Raw genomic sequence first — 22,591 nt, 5'->3', positions numbered from 1 at the left:
TAGATGAGGTCAGTGTCTGGTACAGCTAGGTGATGTACTTGTCTGGTGCAGATGGATGATGTACTTGTATGGTACATTCAGATGGGGGTCAGTATATTGTCCAGATAAATGATGTACTTGTCTGGTACAGATAGATGATGTACCTATCTGGGGCCGGTAGATAGGGTCAGTGTCTTGTACAGCTAGGTAATGTACGTTTCTGGTCCAGATAGATGAGGTCAGTGTCTGGTACAGCTAGATGAGGTCAGTGTCTGGTACAGATAGATGTGGTAAGTGTTTGGTACAGCTAGGTAATGTACTTGTCTGGTACAGATAGATGAGGTCAGTGTCTGGTACAGATAGGTGAGGTCAGTGTCTGGTACAGCTAGGTAATGTACTTGTCTCGTCCAGATAGATGAGGTCAGTGTCTGGTACAGATAGATGTGGTAAGTGTTTGGTACAGCTAGGTAATGTACTTGTCTGGTACAGATAGATGAGGTCAGTGTCTGGTACAGATAGATGAGGTCAGTGTCTGGTACAGCTAGGTAATGTACTTGTCTCGTCCAGATAGATGAGGTCAGTGTCTGGTACAGCTAGATGATGTACTTGTCTGGTCCAGATAGATGAGGTCAGTGTCTGGTACAGCTAGATTATGTACTTGTCTGGTACAGATAGATAGGGTCAGTGTCTGGTACAGCTAGATGAGGTCAGTGTCTGGTACAGATAGATGTGGTAATTGTTTGGTACAGCTAGGTAATGTACTTGTCTGGTACAGATAGATGAGGTCAGTGTCTGGTACAGAAAGATGAGGTCAGTGTCTGGTACAGCTAGGTAATGTACTTGTCTCGTCCAGATAGATGAGGTCAGTGTCTGGTACAGCTAGATGATGTACTTGTCTGGTCCAGATTGATGAGGTAAGTGTCTGGTACTGCTAGGAGATGTACTTGTCTGGTACAGATAGATAGGGTCAGTGTCTGGTACAGATAGATAATGTACTTGTCTGGTCCAGATAAATGAGGTCAGTGTCTGGTACAGCTAGGAGATGTACTTGTCTTGTACAGATAGATGAGGTCAGTGTCTGGTACAGCTAGATGATGTACTTGTCTGGTCCAGATAGGTGAGGTCAGTGTCTGGTACAGTTAGGAGATGTACTTGTCTTGTACAGATAGATGAGGTCAGTGTCTGGTACAGCTAGATGATGTACTTGTCTGGTCCAGATAGGTGAGGTCAGTGTCTGGTACAGCAAGGTGATTTTCTTGTCTGGTACAGATAGATGATGTACTTGTATGGTACATACAGATGGGGGTCAGTATATTGTACAGATAAATGATGTACTTGTCTGGTACAGATAGATGAGGTCCATCAGTTGATGAATATGTAAGAATATACTCTGAAATGTTGTGTTCCTCATAATAAAGAAGTTGACATCCATAAATTCTCTTCCTAATGTGTATCACTTTTAAATGCCTTTTAAAGACTTAAGCAGTAAATGCATTAAGGAGTAATGCAGGATAAGTATACAAATGTAAACAATATTTAGATTTCCTCAATCCTCAATCTATTTTTCAGGCTCTGCTGGACGAAGGTTCAGGCACAGGAAACGATTCATGGCCATTCCAAGTCCAATCATAGCTGTGGAATGGTGGAGAGTAAGTTGAATTATTTGATCATAAATACAGTTACACAGTAATCATAAGGTCTTGCTGTTGAAGATATTGTTTTCAAATAGCTGAGAGCCAAACCCTATCACACAGCCCCCACCTGACCATGGAATCAATGATGTCACAGATCAGCACATTACTGCTGTCAACACACAGAAGAAAGACCTCTCCCCATTTTTTCATTGATCCTTTGTGTATTAATAATTATAGTGAATATTTCTTGTGACAAATTGTGCCTACGGTTTGTGTTTTCAAAATTTCATATGATTTACGCCATAGCAAAATGATTTAACACCTGGTGGTGGTTTTCACCATGGTTATCTCAGGTGTTGTGTTGTTTCAAGTAGTCAAGCTTTTTCGTGGCATGCATTCTGTGTTCTTTTGTATTGCCTGGTACTTCATTATTGACGTATTCTGGCAATAATATTTTTTTATTAAAGTGGGGTTGTTTTGCGTTCTTTGCGTAAATGTGGGGACGCATTGTGACTACACTCTGCTTCATTGCAGATAACATGCCATCTTGTAGCAAGTGTCGCCGTAATAAATCGGCGTGGGATCTCCATCCCTTGGGCCTACATTGCACATCCCTGTGCTCCCGGTCAGCCAAACATAAAGACTGTCTCCCGCTTTCCCCCACAGCTCTTGACCATTACCTACGAGAATCTTGGAAGCGAAAGTCCCAGCATGCCCATAAACTGAAAGACCGTGTCAGGAAAATGTCTGAAGTATCTGAGCCTACCACCCCCTAGCCACGTCACCTGTCTAGTGTCATCAGCAGCTGTGGCCCCTACCACCTCCATCGTCATCTCTACACAGGCGCCTATGCTTGCTACGACAACCTCCATCTTCTCAACTATGGCCGTGATGATGATGCTGGCGTGGCGCCAGTAGATCACTCTATGCCACTACAGCAGATGTACCAGTTTCCCACAGCACCTATGCAGTTGATGCTGTCAGTGCCTCCGGGCTTGGGACACCCTATCTATCAACAAACGCCTCCACAGCCTTACCAGACCCCTTACATGGACTCCACTATCTGCAGCTGCTGCTACATCAGCCCATGCCGCTGTACCCGGTGCCTTCAGCTTAGACCATGGCACCTCTAGCCTCTCTCCAAGGGCCTCCACAAGCATTTGTGCAAGCGTCTTTTCAGACGCCTCCCCTGGCGTCTTCCCAGCCATCTCTACTCGCACCCCTACAGCTGCCCTTACACACACCTAGCATGAACACGTGAGGCTCGTCTACAGCCAGATCCTCTTGAACACGTGACTCGGCTTTTCGTGGCTATTCTTCACAATGCAGTGGAAGCAAGGCGTCTCGGTCTAGATGCCGTTTTAGGAGCCGCTCTCCAGTTTGACGCTCTTGGGTCTACTGGTCCGACTCTTTTCTCCTTTCTACCATCTTACCAGAGATCGGTGTTGGACAATGATTCTCTACTTGTTCTGAACGAGGTGGCGGACTGGATTGCGGCAGTGGCTCCTTCCCTGGGTTCAGGCGTGGACAAGAAATATATGGGCTAACCCAACTTCCGTCCTACCTAAACTACGACTAAGGACATTGTTACCGCTCTTGACGAGGATTTCGCCAAGTTGTCTCTCACACCCTCGTTCAAGGCGCCCAAGTAAAAGAAGGAGGATTTCCCGGTACATTCTTTTGACATGGCCGACCATGCCCACCCACTTGACGAGGATATCCACCGTATGACAGGTCCTAATTGCTCTACCACTATTCGTGTCCCCGACAGCAACTTATGTGGAGACTGAACTCAGACACTCCTTCAAGCCTCTCTCAGTCATGGCCGCCTCCAGAGCCATAGGTCAGGACCTCTCAGAGGATAATCCCAACCGATTGGACCACCTTACCACTGTCGTGTTGTACCTCCAGCTGCAGGTGGAACATATGTCATGCACGCTGCTCTGGTTGAGATAACGACTACGTGTCACCTGGGCTACCTTGGGCTCATGAATTGGGACCTTTCTCTTCAACAGACATGTCTCCAAGACCCACGTCCGGGTATCAGCCTTCCAAGTTGTGCACTTATCAGCCTATACAGGACTTACTTCAATCACAAGGACGGGACTCCTCCTCTTCCTCTTCCTACCAGCCCTGCCAAGACCGCTCCAAGGGAGGAAGCAGAGATGACAAGGCCTAGAAGTGACAGGCACAAGCAGCTCTGACCTCCCACCCCTTGTTGTTCCAGTTGTAGGTGGGAGACTGGGATGATTCTGGCAGAATTGGGAAATCCTGGTGGACCAATACGTCACCAACCCTTGGGTTCAAACTCACAGAGAGACGACCAGCCTCTAATGTTGTCACCCATAGCAGACACCTACATCCCTACTCAACAGCAGCTCCTGCGCTCGAACATCGGCCATGCTGCTGGCCGAAGAGGCAATAGAGATTGTGCACTTCCCAGCCATAACACACGTCTTCTATTTGCCAATATTCCTTGTCCCCAAGAAGGACCAATACCGAATGATCCAAAATCTCGCCACCTTCAACTAGTGCTACCTAGCTTGTCACCATACTTCCAGATGACCATTCTCAGGCTACTCCAGCCCAGGATACAAGCTCACAACTCTCTTTTCAGCCTGGACATCCAGGACGCATACCTCCTTATCCCGATCCATCCCGACTGCCTCCTGAACCACCAGGAAAGGCCACTCTCCTTCATCACAGTGATTTTACACAACGTCTCCTCCTCCTACTGGGATGGATAATCAATCTCTGGAAATCAGAGCTCACACGGTCATTCTGTCTCCAATACATTGGAGGCCACTTTTAAACCGACAGACCTCATCTCTGTGCCCACGGACAGGTGGCACTGAATACAACTCCACCCTGCACTCCACCAGTAACGCACCCTGCGCCAGTGGCAGGTGCTCCTGGGCGTCCTAACATCAGGACCTGACCTCCAATAAAGATGTTCCATATTACCTACATCAGATGCAAAGACCACCTCAAACCTCATCTCCGGTGGGGGACCGTGGAATTGAACGTCTTAGATGGCGTCTCCTTGACAGAGCTTATGACCTTGTTACACTTGTCTTCAAGGATGGGGACGCACCTGGAGGGTCAAGTCGCCTTGGGGCTGTGGTCTGCTGCTCAACAGCTATGGCATATCAACAACCTCATACTGGAGGCACTCATACTGGCTCTCGATCATTGGAAGCAAACCTTCCAGCGTCCATGGATTATCATCTCGACGGACAACATCACCATGGTCCAGAATCAGGGAACGACTCACTCCCCCTCGCTCCTACAGCAAACATTCTGGTTCTTCAACCTGATCGATCAATTGGGGCTCCTGTTCCGGGTCCAACACATCCTCGGCTGTTGCAGCACTCGGTTGCTCCCACAGGGCTCAGCCTCGCCTGTCCAAACATAGACCTGTTTGCCACCAGCCAGAACTGCCAGAACTACCAGAACTACAGGCTAGGGCATAAGACGACTTCAGTGTCCCCTGGATGGACTAAATGCATCTGCTCTTCTGCCGCCAGTACTCCTTTGCAGGGTCATTCAGAAGATCAGGTCGACAGAGCCTTGATCTGACTTTGGTTGCACCTTGGTAGCAAGCAAGGGGTTGGTTCATCGATCTCTCCAACACACAGACTGGCTGAATCGGCTGGTTCATCCACCCAGCAAACGACCACATCCGGCACCAGACAAGTTACATCTACACGTCTGGTCCATCTTCCAAGGGCCCTTAGTGCCAAGGATTACTCGGTTAGGGCAGTGAGAGATATTGCTTTAGCGCATAGGCTGTCTACCAGAAATCTGTACGACTGAGAGTTTTTGTAAAGAAAAACAACAGGACCCCATCTCTGTGTCTCCTCAATTTCTGGTTGAGTTCCTTCTCCTCCTGCGTCACAAGCAGGAAAACACTATCACAACATACACTGTAGCCCTCAATTCTGTCTTGGCAGTTCCGGAAGATAAAAAAATGACAACCCAGAACTACTTCACTCTGCTCGACTGGGAAGACCAGAAGGCTAAATCAGCGAGATCAACCCACTGAATGTTACGTGTGTCAGGTTCGAGCAGGGAGCACATGAAGCGGTTCACCACGGACTGTGCTGGGACTTTATTGCCAAGAATCAGCTCCCAGGACAGCCTGACAGGTCCTTCCTCATCCCTCCCCTCTAGTTGATATTTTGGGAGCTGAGGATGAGCAGGAGCTCCTATGTTTGGTGAAAGCGCTGTGGTGTTTCATTCGCCATTCCAAGGATCATTGTAGACAATGCCGCCATCTCTTCATTCCAGTATCAGTGACATTGTAGGTGGAAGCCGCGAAAGCTCACGAAAGCGAAAGGCTCACCCTTTGGCTTCAAGCCATCATCTTACAAGTCTAAGAGGCTTCCCAGCAACTGCTCGACACAAGCCGTTATTGAAGGCTGTTTCTACTGTGTTTGCCAGTCACTATCCGTGAGATGTCACCTTAGAAGATGTAGAAGGCACTCACAGGTTTGGCCCTTTGGCCCAGCAGGTCACCACTACAAGACGTCACTGATGCCTCTATGTATCCAGAGCTGGCTTTGTGACCTCTCTGGTGCGTGTCACCTCTGACGAGAAGGCGACATGCTACATGCATTAGTCTCGGTACCTCAGTTCTAGATTAAAAATTCATTTATCTCCTATGACTGCATCGATACCTGGTTTTCACGCATACCTCACTCCCTCCCTACCTGTCAACAGGAATGGTCGCTCGACACCAGACTTCACCTTCGCTGATTGACTGATGGGTTTTGGAGTGTTTTGAGGGAAGATCACTTCTGAAGGTATGCCCTACACTGATCTGTTGGAGAGAGATGCATTAAGGAATAATGTAGGATAAGGGAAAACATCCAGTAAAATCCTAGACCCCGTCGCAAAGCTTCCTCCCCGTGATGCCTTCAGATGTTCCACTTTTTAGCAATAATGTGCTGACCTGTGACTACATCATTTCCGTGGTCACGTGGGAGCTGTGTGATAGAGTTGGGCTCTCAGCGAGTTGAAATAACCTCTTCTTCAGCAACACCTCACACAGCTCTTTCTCTCTGTCAAGAACAAGTAATAGATGCATTAAGGAGTAACGCAGGATCAGTATGCAAATAGAAAAAATATCTAGGATTTTACTATAATTTTTTCAAAACTGTAAGAGATATGAGTTTTTAGTATAGTTTAGTTTAATAGACGTATAAAAATTATGAACGAATTGGGAAGACATTACGATTGGTAATGAAGTATGGCAGTAGATGGAGGAAGATAAGGGAAAGATGGGAAATTTCAAAGTTGACTTTTTTGGATATGTAGTGCATAATACAACCATGATTTGATTTCACTTGGACATTTAACACGAGGGAAAATTCCATTATATACAAAATATACAATTTTGTATATTTGGTATTTCCAAAATATACTATTTTGTATATTTGTTATATCCAAAAATATACAATTTTGTATACATGGATAGATTTTACCACTGCTTCATTGATTTTCTTCAGGTCGTAAATAGGTATTTTGGGGGGTTTGAAAATATTAGTAATGTTGCCGAACAGTATTATTGCAAGTGACAATAATATGTTAATACATTTTTCATTATGGCAACTATATTTGGAGTGTTATGAAATAATTTGTATTTCTTTATGTTGACAGCATTTTACATAACAAATAGAACATTTGTGCAGATTTTAGTAACAGATCAATAATATAAATAATACCGCTGTCTTAACTAGATCAGGGTTAGAAAAAGCAATGTTTGCATAACGAAAGGCTGTCGCTGTTTTAACTAGGTCTGGGTTAGAAAAGCACTGTTTGTATAGCGAAAGGCTGCCTCCGTCTTAACTAAATTGGGGTTAGAAAAAACAGTTTGTATAGCGAAAGAATGACGCTGTCTTAACTAAATCGGGGTTAGAAAAGCACTGTTTGTGTAACGAGAGGCTGTCGCTGCCTAAACTAGAATAACCAAAAAACGGAATAGCAAGAGAGTAGCCTTTTCGCGATTGTCATGATCATTGCAAAATAATAGATAAAAAGTCCATTAATTTAAAATTGTACAAGGAAACATATATATGGGAAACACTTAGTTGGAATAAATTCCTATTATATTATGTTCACGACATTAGTTCTGGAGTTTTCAAAATAAAATTTAATATAATTGTTTCTGTGATTTCATGTAATGGTGATTCTAAATATAAAATATTGGTTGATATTGTTTGACAAACAGTTGTATACGCCGTCCATTGTGATACTTCTACTTAAGGATGTTTGTTAAGTCAATTGACATGCGTTCATTGTAAACAAGGATCATTAGTGTGAAAGGATTACTAAGTTTGTCATCCAGTATAATGCACATCCTCGATTAGCATAATTAGAACAGAATTTGTAATTAGTTAAATCCGGACTCCAGTTAATCAAGGCAGCTACATCAGTGGAGTGTGTGAGCAGCTGGAGAAGAGGAGAGCAACTCAATGTGAATTCCTCTCCTGGAATTTTAATAAATAAACGGACGCCTGTCGCAAAAATGCATTCGAACATTGAACACGCACAATCGCTGATATTTCTATCGTACATTTGAGGGTGAACGTGAACGAAGTCGTGCAGGATGCCTTACAGCGATTTGTCTTCAGAACCCACAGTGAGCTCAGGTGAGTTTATTAAAGATGATATTTTCGCAATAGACTAGACACATATTGATTCACTATATGACAACAACAAATCCAGTATTTGTTTAATGCAACAGGTTGAAAGCATTCAAAATTGTGCATTATTATAAAATACAATGTGTGCGGCTTCGTCTTCCATGTCAAATACATCAATGTTTTTTTTTAAATATAATTTAATATTACTATGACTTTTACATTATAACCTTAAATTATGGAGTCTTGCATGTCGAGCCAACAAACTATTGTACATATTGGAATTTGTGTTTACTGTGTTTGCGGTGTGGTCCAGACAATTCCCCAAATGGACAATTCCAAATACTACTGCGTAAAATATTAATGCCGATTTGGAGAAAATTACCAAATGGATGATAGCAAGTAAAATTGAATCCAGAGAAAACAGAAACTTTTCTATTTCATGTTAAAGTCTTCCCAAGTGCAAAACCTAATCTTAAAATGAAAGGAATTAATATTTATGACTATGGGAATAATATTTCAGTCAGATTCTGATATTGACGATAGAGTTAAAAATGGAAGCCCTATGATTAATTGCCTCAGAAGCCTTAGATACCTTTCTGGTGTCCACCGCCGTGAACCATACTCACTCACTCAGTTAAATAACTCCTTTCACATACATCGTTAGAAGTTATGTTCAAGCATATCATGCCCATATTTTGGATAATTGTACCAAGAACAAGAATTAATCCTAGAATGTTTACACTAAGATTCATTTCGGACGCTGGAATAATGCAGATGAGACGTTAAATTTTAACTTTTTTGGGGGGACTATACAGACTATTTGTGGGGCGATAAGGGGTACAGGCCACGAGAATTTATAGAGAAAGCCATTACACCTTTTTACAAGATGGAAAACATCTTTGCTGTTAGTGATTAAATTTATAGAAATCGAACCAATATGTTGTAGAACAGAATGCTATGCCAAGTCATTCCTACCTGATACCATTAATGATTGAAATAGTCATCTGATTTAGAGGATTATTAAACTTGGACAGTGTTACTTATATACAGTTAAGCCATGATACCAGATTTTGTCACATAATCCTTTATCGCCTCGGACTCGGTTGTAGTGATATAAACTTCCATCGGCTTAAAAGACAATATATTAAGAAACGATTCGCCTTTCTATTCTAAAGGTTAAGTGAGTTTATATTCAGTGGTTTATGGGAAACAATTTGTCAATTTAGCTATTTTGATATTAGTCCATGTACATCATATGTTCTGGTGGATTTGCACTAATGTAATAACTTTACATATTTTAAGAAACGTATTAAGTATTAAACAGTTAAATAGCTTTTCTTAGTAATTGAACACCTTTCCATCGACCACACCAAACTGTTGATCAATCGTTTTTGTTCTGTTTTAATGTATATATGTATTTTGTATATAGGAAGCTTGTTGGGGACTTTTGGAATATAAGAAATGACAGACTGCCATATTGTCTGAATTTCTTAACAATCACCGGGTGTGACCATGTAGACAGGATATTATTCGGGTTTCTGATAATTACTCCATGAGTATACTGGGTATTGGTGCTTGAGGATATTATATGTAACAGTTTGTTATCAGAGGTGATTGATAGTGAACTTTTAATACCAGTTAGATATGATATCTATATGACTTTTTTCTGTTTGACAAAGGATTTAGGGTTTATTTGTGGGCAATCCTTACACACTAATGGAAGAAAGTCACTCAACCAGTTCATGTATTCTACGTCAAATAAGATCAGAACATGTGTATAATTACAACATCTTCAGGATACCAATAACAACGTAATGTACAAATTAACAAACATGACCAACATTATTATTTCATGTTAATGTAGGTGTCATGCATGTAATTATAGCTATATAAACATATGGTTAATTTTTCAGTTTGTGTGAAGTCGGCCATAAATACAAGAAACAGTTGATTCTGAAATTCTTTAATCATGTACTTTTAAGTACATTTTCCCAATATTATATTATCCCAGAAAGGGCAATTATATTCATGTTATATTTTTTCAGTTAATTTTTGAATACGAATCACGTAACATTTATGTTACTTTCATTGTATTAGACCAATGTTGTTGTTACAGACCTAGGGACTGACTAGGTTCATTACATGTCATAAAAGTGCCGGGACATAATATGGTGGCAATACATTCTCTAATTAACACCTGTTACAAAGGGACGGGGCATTTGGGTTTGTCCTCAGGGAATGTGTTATGCAATTTGTGTACTCATGAAATAACATTCAACAAACTATGTACTTAGTCCGGTGATGTAGGATTGATGCATTCGTACTTCGTATAAATAAATGAATTACATTTTTTTTTCTTAATCGCTTGCAAAATACGCATAATGTCGGAAAGCACAAGTTAAATCCCTAAATACTGACTTCGTTCCTAAATAAATCACAACCCTCACTTATAATTGTATCACTGTGTAGATTATTTTATATTTTAATGATGTAATTCACGTACCTGTCACTTTTAATGTAGAATACGTCAGTCACTCAACCAGTTCCACTATTATTTTCCCAAAAGATCAAAGATTAAAAACAGTTATCAAGATTTATTTTCCATATCTTTAGAAATACTTAATCTTTACTTTGAAACTGCCATCTTGATGTATTTTTCTGTATTGAATGACATTAAATACATGCTCCTATACCGCCGCTGGTGTCTTAATTTGCGAGAATTAAACATTTGGTTTGCATCCAACCATGTGCATGCCAAATAATACAGCGTCAAGCTTTCAAAGCGCCAACTAAGTTTTCCAAAGTAGAAATTAAGCAAAATGAGTATTTATCAAGTTTCCTTTTGCTAGAACATATGCATGCTGTTGTGGTCTTTCAACAAAATCTTCGTTCTCTCTGTCGTTAACAATATTAAAACAACAAGTACTATAAAATATAATACGGAAATATATAACATATAATTTACGCATCCGGCTGCTCACAATACAATGCTAGTAACCAATATTTGTATCCCAGGGAGTGAATACCAATTAGACCAAGCCAGCTCTACAGACACTGACTCTCTCAAAGACAGCAAGGTACATTATACAGTTAATTGAAAACTGTAATCTCAAACATATCTAATGCTATTTCAACACTTTATCATATACTTAACAGTTGAATATTCTGTATAATTGAAATTAATCTTTTATTAGTTTACAGTGACGATTCTTGCAGGCTATATAATGCAGGCACGGCCCGTTATGTATTATTCAATCTTTATCTTTCTCACTTTCTTAAAAAGGCATAATGATCGATAATCTCTTGTGTTGCAGTGTGGAATGTTAATTTATTGTGACTAAGGCTAATCCCTTTCTCCAGACATTAATTGATCACTCACCAACAACTGACAAGGGATTACTCCTCGTAAAGGCAGTACTAAGTGATACAGTATACTGCAGGTTAACTAGATTAATTAACTAATTGAGGTTAAATGAGATTGTTTACTTAGAGTGTGATGTAATCCGTTTGATGTCGAATTACAAAGAGTGAATCTTCAAAAAGGGTAAGCATACCTAACACTACCGGTAGCACCTGCCATTCACAAATAGTGTTGTTCTAATACATCAAGCTATAATACTGACACTTTGCTTAAGGGTTATCGGAATAAATTTGAATTTGAATTTCACATATATTCCTCCTAGGCTCGCAGATGAGACATACATGAAGAAGCTGGACAGTACAGCAGCTTTCCCTAAGGCAAGATGTGTCCGTTGACCACCATCCAAAAACCCATTCCCTGACATAAAGAAGGATCTGTCATGGGTCAATACCGAGTATCGAATCCCTTGTTGTGGTATATGTTGTGGTGTGGTGTGGTGTGGTGTGGTGTGGTGTGGTGTGGTGTGGTGTGGTGTGGTGTGGTGTGGTGTGTGGTGTGGTGTGGTGTGGTGTGGTGTGGTGTGGTGTGGTGTGTAACGTAATATATGTGGGTAGGTTAGTGAGTGAATTTGCGGATGTGTGTGTTCGTGGTACTTCTTTGGGGGTGTGATGTGTATTTTGTCTAGTAAGCCAAAATGGTTGTTTAAATAGTGACACTTTAATAAACTATTCTTCTTCTTCTTCTTTTTGTTCATTGTCAAGATGCCATGTATAACTTCCTAGACTGCTGACATGTGTTATCATTTTTTATCTTCAAATACCACGATGTGCCCACTGATACCATCATTATGTTGCGATATATTATATGATTGCTTTTTATAACATCGGCATGCTGTTCACTTTCATTGTTACTGGATTCTTAGCGCAATAGCCAGAGTATCTCACTGTTGAATATTTTTTTATCATTTGCATTTACATAAGTAAAGAAAATATCAATTTAATCTGAATACGTCAATGTGTCAATTTCTTGTTAAAAAAAGTACAGGTATAAGTATTCATATTCGACTTCTTATCATTTGTATTTGTAAGAATTTTTAAATTTTCTTGCGCCTGTTGTACATTACATTTACGGTCGAAGTTTGTTGACTTTGCTTACGATATTAGGCTGAGCCCCCAGAAATGTTTTAAACATTTGATTGCATTTTAAGCAATTTCGTACCGTTTGGACAATATTCATACCAACAAATGTAACAGTGGCAAAAGTCAAATAAACAAAGATGGCGGATGCATTAAAATTTCGGAGTTAAATAAGAACTTTTAAAAAATCGGGAATAGAACCTGGGTTCCAGCCACTAATGCCTACGTCCACTTTTGCCTACAGTTACTATTGCCTACAAAAACATAAAGCAATGTGGAATAATGCCTACACAATGAAAACAACATACCCATGCTAGGAATGAACTCTTCCAATATTAGATTTCTTTGAAATCAGAAAATATCTCTGGTGTATACTATAAGAACTAATGCAATGATGCAGAAATCATAAATTATTACTGTTAGTGTTATGGCATACCCATGCTAGGAATGAACTCTTCCAATATTAGATTTCTTTGAAATCAGCAAATATCTCTGGTGTATACTATAAGAACTAATGCAATGATGCAGAAATCATAAATTATTACTCTTTGTGTTATGGCAATGTGAAATAAAAAGTGACTTCATACAATTTTCTGTCTTTTGTCGCCTATAGGCATTATTCCACTAAAGTGGACTTGTCCAGTTAGAGGTTGGGTAGCACTGATAGCAGGTGTCGCTGAAAATCACTGGTGCATGACTTTGTTTATTGTACACTGTAGGCATTAGTGGATGTAGGCATGAGTGGACGCCGCCGCCACCTGGGAGCAATACTGCCACAAACGTGCAATGTCCCTTTCCCCATGTTGAAGCATATTGAGAAAAGCTTACCTTTGTACTTACTTAGCTTTTGTAAAACATAAGACATTAATACAACATATATCCCCGTGTTATGGGTTTTCGGACGCTGAATAACCATTCATAGTTTTTTCACATGAACAACTGAAAAACATCTCATTTACTTATAAAAGACAACTTTATCATAAAAAAAGTCATCATTGGAGTATTAACAATTTTTGTGTGACGCCACCCCCCCCGTTATAGTGCAAGTATTCATGATAGAAAACGTATGATGTCCGGAAACTTAAGATCCCATGATTGTGTTATGAATAATAATAAAGGCATGTTTGATGCTGAAGGCTCTGATCGAAAACAGGACAATCCGCCACGGTTGTCTGGCAACACAATATTTTTGGAGTATTTTAAAAAAAAAATCTTTGATTTTATTTTGAAGAGGATTTTTCCAAGGACTGCTGTTTTAAAAAAATGTGATTTTCCGCGTCCCGCTGAGATTTGACATTATAACAATGTATAACCTACAATTAAACCGACAGCTCAGAACAAACCAAATTCAACACTTTTAAGTAATGATAAAATAGTTTTCATCCTCTATGCAATCCACTCTGTTGGCTAATCTGCTATGTGCACGAGAGCATGTTACAAATCACATCGCGGCCTCCCTGTACAAACGAATCCAAGCTCAGCACAAATTGATTTCAACACTTTCAATACAGAAGTCACCGCCAATGCAATCACCCCCGACAGCTAATCCTCTCTGTGCATTTGACCATAACATCTACTCACATACCAAGCACCTTGCCAGGAAAAGTACCAGACGCCTCAATCGCTTAGCTGTCAATATCATTGCAAGGAGAGTATGTACCCCCGCTAACAGTGTGGAGTACTAATTAAACATTCCAGTTATGTTACACGCCACTATATCACTTTTTTTGGAACTTGCTAATACTATTTTACACATACAAAACAATTATAGAACAATACATAGCAATTATCCCCCCTTTACCAACATACACAAAGAAACACAGTGCTCAACTTAAAACACTTCATTTTGCACATATATAATAATTATACACGAATACATAACAATTATCTCCCTTTACAAATATATACAAAGAAAACAAATTTGGATACATTATATATACAAAATTGTATATTTTTTTGTATGTGTCATATATACAAACTTGTATATTTTTGTATATATCATCATTCCAATCTTGTATAGGCTTTGGAAATATCATCATTCCAAAGCATATACAAGCTTGTATAGATGGATTTTTTTGCAGTGTAAGTTTAATTTTTCTCTCTCAGAATTGACTAAATGTATCTAGGAAAATCTAATCAAATCACAGTTATTTTCCTCATTTTACTTGCCAATGAATTTATTAGCAGGTAGCAGTCTCACAACTATGAACATTATGTTAATTTCTTCAATGTGGTCAGCTAAATGTTGAAGTGATTCCAGGTTAATGTGTTTCATTGGAAATAGAAATATTGCCACATTCAAGCATCAGACACATTTGAGGAATGAGGCTGATTCTGATTTGGCATGCAGTGTGAATCTTTTATGACTGAAATGATTGCATTCTTGCACTTTTCTTGAGGTGTTTGGCTACTGATAAAGAATGTGGAGAAAGGAAATTTATAATTATGGGACTTGCAAACCTGTTACAGTCTAACTGTATATAACTCCCGAGTTGTTAGTGTATAGGCAACAGCCAACATGCAAAGTGAGTATGTTTGAAAAACATTAGGACATAATTTTCAGCTGCAACATACCATCCATACAAATCCATTCTGAAGTACGCAAAATAATTATGTAATTACACTGTCTGTCTATAAAAAGTGTTCTTTGTATTTCTGGACTTATGTTTGTAACTTACTTTATTAATTTTATTCAAGATTTCTTATAATATTGTTTTTATTAATTTCGGCGAAATCGTGTGTGAAGCGATCGGAAGATCGCACAACTCACCGTTATTAACAGCAACCACGGTCAGAATACCGCTATTGACGCCTTGAAACAAACTTTTGTTGACAGAGAATGGATTCATATATCATAAATGACATACTTTGACTCATTAAGAGTCATATTTGTTTTTGTTTGACGATTCTATGTCAACATGAAATTCTCGCGCTCACGTGATCCCGTGCGCGTGAGCCTTGACGGTGACTGGTCAGACATGTTCCATGTAAAAAATAATACCCCGGAATAGCGATCAGCTGCTTCGCTTAGGGTTATTATTATTTTAAATATGTTTAGTAAAGGCTGCATATAATTAAGAAAATAATGGAATATATTATTCCTGATAAATAAAATAGTTTCAGATACAATTGTTGCCGATCCTTGCATTAAAAATCCTATAAAGTTATATCATTGGGTGTGTCTTGACCGAATCACCGGTCGATCCCAAGAAAACGTGTGTACAGCTGATTGCTGTTTCTGGCTTAGTTTACTTGAAAATACACAAGGTAATCTTAATCCCTAGATATAAAACAATGCCTAGTAGAACAATCAATACTATTTAAACGGTAAATAAACATGTCTGGTGATTTTTTATCTCAAATTTCGAATTTGTACTGACGAAGTTTCTCAGCACCCGTTCGTTTGCCGGACTTCGCTGAAAGGGTACGGTGTAATTTTTTTCTGTGCATAATATTCAAATTTCTTTTTTTCCAAAATATTGAACCCGCTAATGGGGGGTGCGCATTATACATGGGTGCGCACTATACTCAAGAAAATACGGTACTGTATTTTCTTGATTAGGGCGCAGCCAAGCATAATACGCTTCCTCCATGAAGTTTTTGGAAATTTTTTTTGTTCAGGTATTATGCGCAGTATAAAAACTACATTGCATCCTGTAAGGTAAATTCAACATGCAGTATTAGGTCAGATAGACTGGCACTAGTTGTCTCAATAGTGTATAAAATAACATTTACATGGCAACTTAGCAATGACAAAAAAACAGAAATGAAAAAAAAGAACATGAAGCCAGTGTACCTGTTGTTCAATGTTACAGGTGCTCGGCCAACGATGCCCTTCTACAGCAATGCAATATGTAATACATTAGGAGTCCCATCTTAAAAGGGGTGCACCCATTGCAAACTCACAGTTTGGAAAATAATAATCCAATGAAAAATGGAACTATTCTGAAGGTTATGCAAAATGGTGTTCATTAAGGGAGATGGGGGCATGGGAGGTACCTCACTCCTAAGCCCCTCACATTGGACATTAATGTGTGAAGTAAGTTAACATTGGTGTGTGGATCACGTCCCAGCTCTATCTAACATGGTGGCCTCCGGGGAAGTGTAAGTTGTGATGTTTTCCATGTAATATTTCTTATGCTTGTTAACATACAAATGTACCAAGTGTCTTAATCATTATTTTAGTGTGGTTGCTTGTCATGCACTTCATGTTAATTTTCACTAGAATGTCCCTTAAAGTATAGTGTTATATAATGTCACAAACATTCAACAGTAAAGCAGTCAATTCTTGTCTGATTATAGTGCTACGTAATGTTGCCAACATTCAACAGTAAAGCAGTCAATTCTTATCTGATTATAGTGCTACGTAATGTTGCAAACATTCAACAGTAAAGCCTTCAATTCTTGTCTGATTATAGTGCTACGTAATGTTGCAAACATTCAACAGTAAAGCAGTCAATTCTTATCTGATTATAGTGCTACGTAATGTTGCAAACATTCAACAGTAAAGCAGTCAATTCTTGTCTGATTATAGTGCTACGTAATGTTGCCAACATTCAACAGTAAAGCCGTCAATTCTTGTCTGATTATGGTGCTACGTAATGTTGCAAACATTCAACAGTAAAGCAATCCATTCTTGTCTGATTATAGTGCTACGTAATGTAGCAAACATTCAACAGTAAAGCAGTCAATTCTTATCTGATTATAGTGCTACGTAATGTTGCAAACATTCAACAGTAAAGCCTTCAATTCTTGTCTGATTATAGTGCTACGTAATGTTGCAAACATTCAACAGTAAAGCAGTCAATTCTTATCTGATTATAGTGCCACGTAATGTTGCAAACATTCAACAGTAAAGCCTTCAATTCTTGTCTGATTATAGTGCCAAGTAATGTTGCAAACATTCAACAGTAAAGCCTTCAATTCTTGTCTGATTATGGTGCTACGTAATGTTGCAAACATTTAACAGTAAAGCAGTCAATTCTTATCTGATTATAGTGCTACGTAATGTTGCAATTAAGCTAAGCATACACTTATATATAGCAATGAACAGACAAAATGGAGCATTGTGAGTATGATAGAGGGGAGTGGGGATGTCCGTATCTCAAGTTGTCGGACTGGTGGTCGTAGAAGGTACTCTTAGTTGATAAGTGGCAAACTATTAGATCTAATTTTGATGTTAAACGGAAATGAATATTTGTCCATTATCGAAAATCTTAAGGCAGTGCAATTGTTGATAAGTCATACAAAGACATTTGGCTAACACTTTAATGTAAATATACTAATCTCTCTTTTGTACATTTCTTTTATATCTATGCACTCATCTTTTCTGTTTTCCTTGTATATGATTTACTGTACAAGCTTTCGTAAATACCATGGAGAGGGAGTCCTAAGTTGGATAACTTGTTGTTAATCTGAATAAAATATTTTTACCCTGATCACTTGACCGATTATCAGTTTTGCTCAGATCCAACTAGTGCTCATACAAGGATATATTAACGATTCCTATCGGCAGATCAGGACAAGACATAGATGTGTCAGAATGCCATCTTCCTGATTCAAAGGTTGTCTCATCTTGGCTTTCTGGTTCAGCCAACCAAGTCTGAGCTGAAGCCTAAAACTGATACAGAATATATATATCAGAGCCAGATTTCCACTGGACAGAGGCATCATTTTTCCACCAGTAGATTGTTGTATCAAAATGTTGAACACGAATACTGATGTTGCAGATCCAACTGTAACCTTCCATTCAATGGTGGGTGTCCTTATTAGGGAATCTGACGTCTCTGCAAGGGGGAGACTTCGCCTTCGCTCCAAACAGACCTTGAGATATTCAGTCAGTAAACATCCCTCCTACGCTATTTGATCCAATGAGTTAGTGGACATGCTGGGAGTATGTTCTGACTGGCATTTCAATTGTATACACTGACAGTGTGATTTGAAAGATTGAGGACATGGACTGCATGACCATTCCCATAGCTCGGTTACTACCTGCAGCAACAGCCTTGGAAGATTGGTGAACGTGTTTGTACCATACAGTGTATGAGATGTAGGCCTGGTCACAGGTTAATCACAGGTAATCACACTCAGAAGTCATGGGAATGATGTCAAGACCAATGGAAGTGAAGTCACAAACAGAAGTGACATCATCAGACCCGGAAGTGACTTCATGTGACAATGGATGCCTAATTTTGGTCTTGAAATCAACCAGAAGGGCACCATTAAGCACCCCAAATATACTGGATTTAGAAGGAAATATGATGGATAGAAATCATGGAATTGTCTGAAAATTTCCTCTTTTGAAATCCAATAGTCTTATTTACCCTAGATGTCGAAACCCACCAATCCCATGTGTATATTCTGGCAATGATGTAATAGAGGTTGGGTATTTGCAATAATTACCAGACAATAGTTATTGTTGATAACTCAAAGAATACTACATCTATTACATCAGGAGTAATTCTACCCAGCTCCCCAATAATCTGCTTCTAGTTGTAGATGTTGGAAATAAGTGAGGTTTTCCTGCCTGGTGCATGCACACGATGCTTGGGAAGGGAGATAGATACTCTTAGTGACACAACAAATCATGGATAGTTGATGGTGAAGAGCACTTCTGTTGAATCCAGCCAAAATACCGGAATCTGGCAATGTTTTAATTAGTCACAATGATAACTACTGTTTGATAACCCTGATTATATACTGGCAGAAAAAACAATTCCTGTGCATCACTGACTATCATGGGAAATAATGAATAAACGCAAACAAAGAACTGTTTTGAAATAGAACAATATGTTGAGGTCCATGAAACATGAATTCATGACGGTGTCAACACATGTATTGTGTTGTCTCAGGCTGAAAATAGCATGGGTTCAATTGTCGCTGGCAAGTCAGTATCGGGTATGACACAATTAACAGTGACACATGCTTGACAATGGCACCTCAATGATGACACAAGATGTGATGTCCATGGTCATTAGTTATGCTGTCATTCTTGCAGTCTGAAACTGGTTTTACAGGTGAACCAGATGGGCATGACAATCTTGCGGATGTGAAATTACTCGTAGACGGCGAGAACATGGTCTGTCCCTGGTGTTGCCAATCTGTTGGTACTGAACCGGAGTGACTGTATCATCTGTATGGTGTTATTATGAACACAAAAAAGCCTGGTAAATTCAAACATTACATTTATACACAACCTTTTATTTTCAGATTGATGTGGCAAAACGATTGCATGTCAACGAAAAGTGTGACAAATGTCTTACTCATGGTATTTTATACATACAGTTCAGGGTCATGAATAATCATGACAAAGTGTCTGATTCTGAAAAATCTGTGGCAAAATTATTTTAATGTGATTTTTTATGGTGTACAGGAATTATTTTTCTGCTAAAATATTAACTGTTATCATCAATAATATTTTAAAGTCTTTCTCTAAGGCTTATCTTTCTAAATGGAGTACTACATTTCAGATATGTCTTGATGAAGCACAGATGGTCGAGTGCACAACAACTAAGGTAGGAGTTTGTAATGTCGGTGTAGGTGTCTGTGATGTGTCTCAGTGTAAAAGTCAGTGATGAGTGTCAGTGTAGGAGTCAGCGTTGTGTGTCAGTGTAGGAGTCAGCGTTGTGTATTAGTGTATAAGTCAGCGTTGTGTCTCAGTGTAGGAGTCAGCGTTGTGTGTCAGTGTAGGAGTCAGCGTTGTGTGTCAGTGTAGTAGTCAGCGTTGTGTATTAGTGTATAAGTCAGCGTTGTGTCTCAGTGTAGGAGTCAGCGTTGTGTATTAGTGTATAAGTCAGCGTTGTGTCTCAGTGTAGGAGTCAGCGTTGTGTATTAGTGTATAAGTCAGCGTTGTGTCTCAGTGTAGGAGTCAGCGTTGTGTATTAGTGTATAAGTCAGCGTTGTGTCTCAGTGTAGGAGTCAGCGTTGTGTGTCAGTGTAGTAGTCAGCGTTGTGTATTAGTGTATAAGTCAGCGTTGTGTCTCAGTGTAAAAGTCAGTGATGTGTGTCAGTGTAGGAGTCAGCGTTGTGTGTCAGTGTAGTAGTCAGCGTTGTGTATTAGTGTATAAGTCAGCATTGTGTCTCATTTTATAAGTCAGCGATGTGTCTCAGTGTAGAGATCAGTGATGTGTGTCAGTGTAGGAGTCAGCGTTGTGTGTTTGTGTATAAGTCAGTGATGTGTGTCAGTGTAGGAGTCAGCGTTGTGTGTAAGTCAGCGTTGTGTGTCAGTGTATAGGTCAGTGATGTGTGTCAGTATAGGAGTCAGCGTTGTGTGTTAGTGTATAAGTCAGCGTTGTGTGTCAGTGTTGAAGTCAGTGATGTGTGTCAGTGTAGGAGTCAGCGTTGTGTGTCAGTGTATAAGTCAGCGTTGTGTGTTTGTGTATAAGTCAGTGATGTGTGTTTGTGTATAAGTCAGTGATGTGTGTCAGTGTAGAAGTCAGTGTAGAAGTCAGTGGTGTGTCTCAGTGTAAAAGTCAGTGATGTGTGTCAGTGTAGGAGTCAGCGTTGTGTGTTTGTGTATAAGTCAGTGATGTGTGTCAGTGTTGTGTGTCAGTGTAGAAGTCAGCGTTGTGTGTCAGTGTATAAGTCAGTGTTGTGTGTCAGTGTAGAAGTCAGCGTTGTGTGTCAGTGTAGGAGTCAGCGTTGTGTGTCAGTGTAGGAGTCAGGGTTGTGTGTTTGTATATAAGTCTGCATTGTGTGTTAGTGTATAAGTCAGCGTTGTGTGTTTGTGTATAAGTCAGTGATGTGTGTCAGTGTAGAAGTCAGTGTAGAAGTCAGTGATGTGTGTCAGTGTAGAAGTCAGTGATGTGTGTCAGTGTAGGAGTCAGCGTTGTGTGTCAGTGTATAAGTCAGCGTTGTGTGTTTGTGTATAAGTCAGCGTTGTGTGTTTGTGTATAAGTCAGTGATGTGTGTCAGTGTAGAAGTCAGTGTATAAGTCAGTGATGTGTGTCAGTATAGGAGTCAGTGATGTGTGTTAGTGTATAAGTCAGCGTTGTGTGTCAGTGTATAAGTCAGTGATGTGTGTCAGTGTATTAGTCAGCGTTGTGGCTCAGTGTTGGAGTCAGTGATGTGTGTCAGTGTAGGAGTCAGCGTTGTGTGTTTGTGTATAAGTCAGCGTTGTGTGTCAGTGTAGGAGTCAGCGTTGTGTGTTTGTGTATAAGTCAGTGATGTGTGTCAGTGTATAAGTCAGCATTATGTGTTTGTGTATAAGTCAGTGATGTGTGTCAGTGTAGGAGTCAGCGTTGTGTGTTTGTGTATAAGTCACTGATGTGTGTCAGTGTAGGAGTCAGTGTTGTGTGTCAGTGTATAAGTCAGCATTGTGTATTAGTGTATTATTCAGCGTTATGGCTCAGTGTAGGAGTCAGTGATGTGTGTCAGTGTAAGAGTCAGCATTGTGTGTTTGTGTATAAGTCAGTGATGTGTGTCAGTGTAGGAGTCTGTGATGTGTGTCAGTGTAGGAGTCAGTGATGTGTGTCAGTGTAGGAGTCAGCGTTGTGTGTTTGTGTATAAGTTTGCATTGTGTGTTAGTGTATAAGTCAGCGTTGTGTGTTTGTGTATAAGTCAGTGATGTGTGTCAGTGTAGGAGTCTGTGATGTGCGTCAGTGTAGGAGTCAGTGATGTGTGTCAGTGTAGGAGTCAGTGTTGTGTGTCAGTGTAGGAGTCAGGGTTGTATGTTTGTGTATAAGTCTGCATTGTGTGTTAGTGTATAAGTCAGCATTGTGTGTTTGTGTATAAGTCAGTGATGTGTGTCAGTGTAGAAGTCAGTGTAGAAGTCAGTGATGTGTGTCAGTGTAGAAGTCAGTGATGTGTGTCAGTGTAGGAGTCAGCGTTGTGTGT

General features: G+C 39.8%; 1 protein-coding gene across 4 annotated transcripts in view; it reads left to right on the top strand.

Annotated features, from left to right (window-relative positions):
- Positions 1-22,591, top strand: part of LOC139473774 (E3 ubiquitin-protein ligase SHPRH-like) — a 361,380-nt gene that overhangs the window by 68,399 nt on the left and 270,390 nt on the right. For all 4 annotated transcript variants that reach the window (XM_071256526.1, XM_071256527.1, XM_071256528.1 and 1 more), the window contains exons 10-11: positions 1,549-1,628; positions 20,227-20,271. In XM_071256526.1, coding sequence (XP_071112627.1) covers positions 1,549-1,628; positions 20,227-20,271 — 125 coding nt within the window. The remainder of the gene's footprint in view (positions 1-1,548; positions 1,629-20,226; positions 20,272-22,591) is intronic.

This window comes from Haliotis cracherodii, unplaced genomic scaffold (genome assembly GCF_022045235.1).
Source record: "Haliotis cracherodii isolate W230 unplaced genomic scaffold, xgHalCrac1.p SCAF_3, whole genome shotgun sequence".
In the NCBI taxonomy this organism is placed as follows: Eukaryota; Metazoa; Mollusca; class Gastropoda; order Lepetellida; family Haliotidae; genus Haliotis; species Haliotis cracherodii.
The sequence above is the reverse complement of the archived record's forward strand: the minus strand, read 5'-3'. Positions and strand labels throughout refer to the sequence as shown.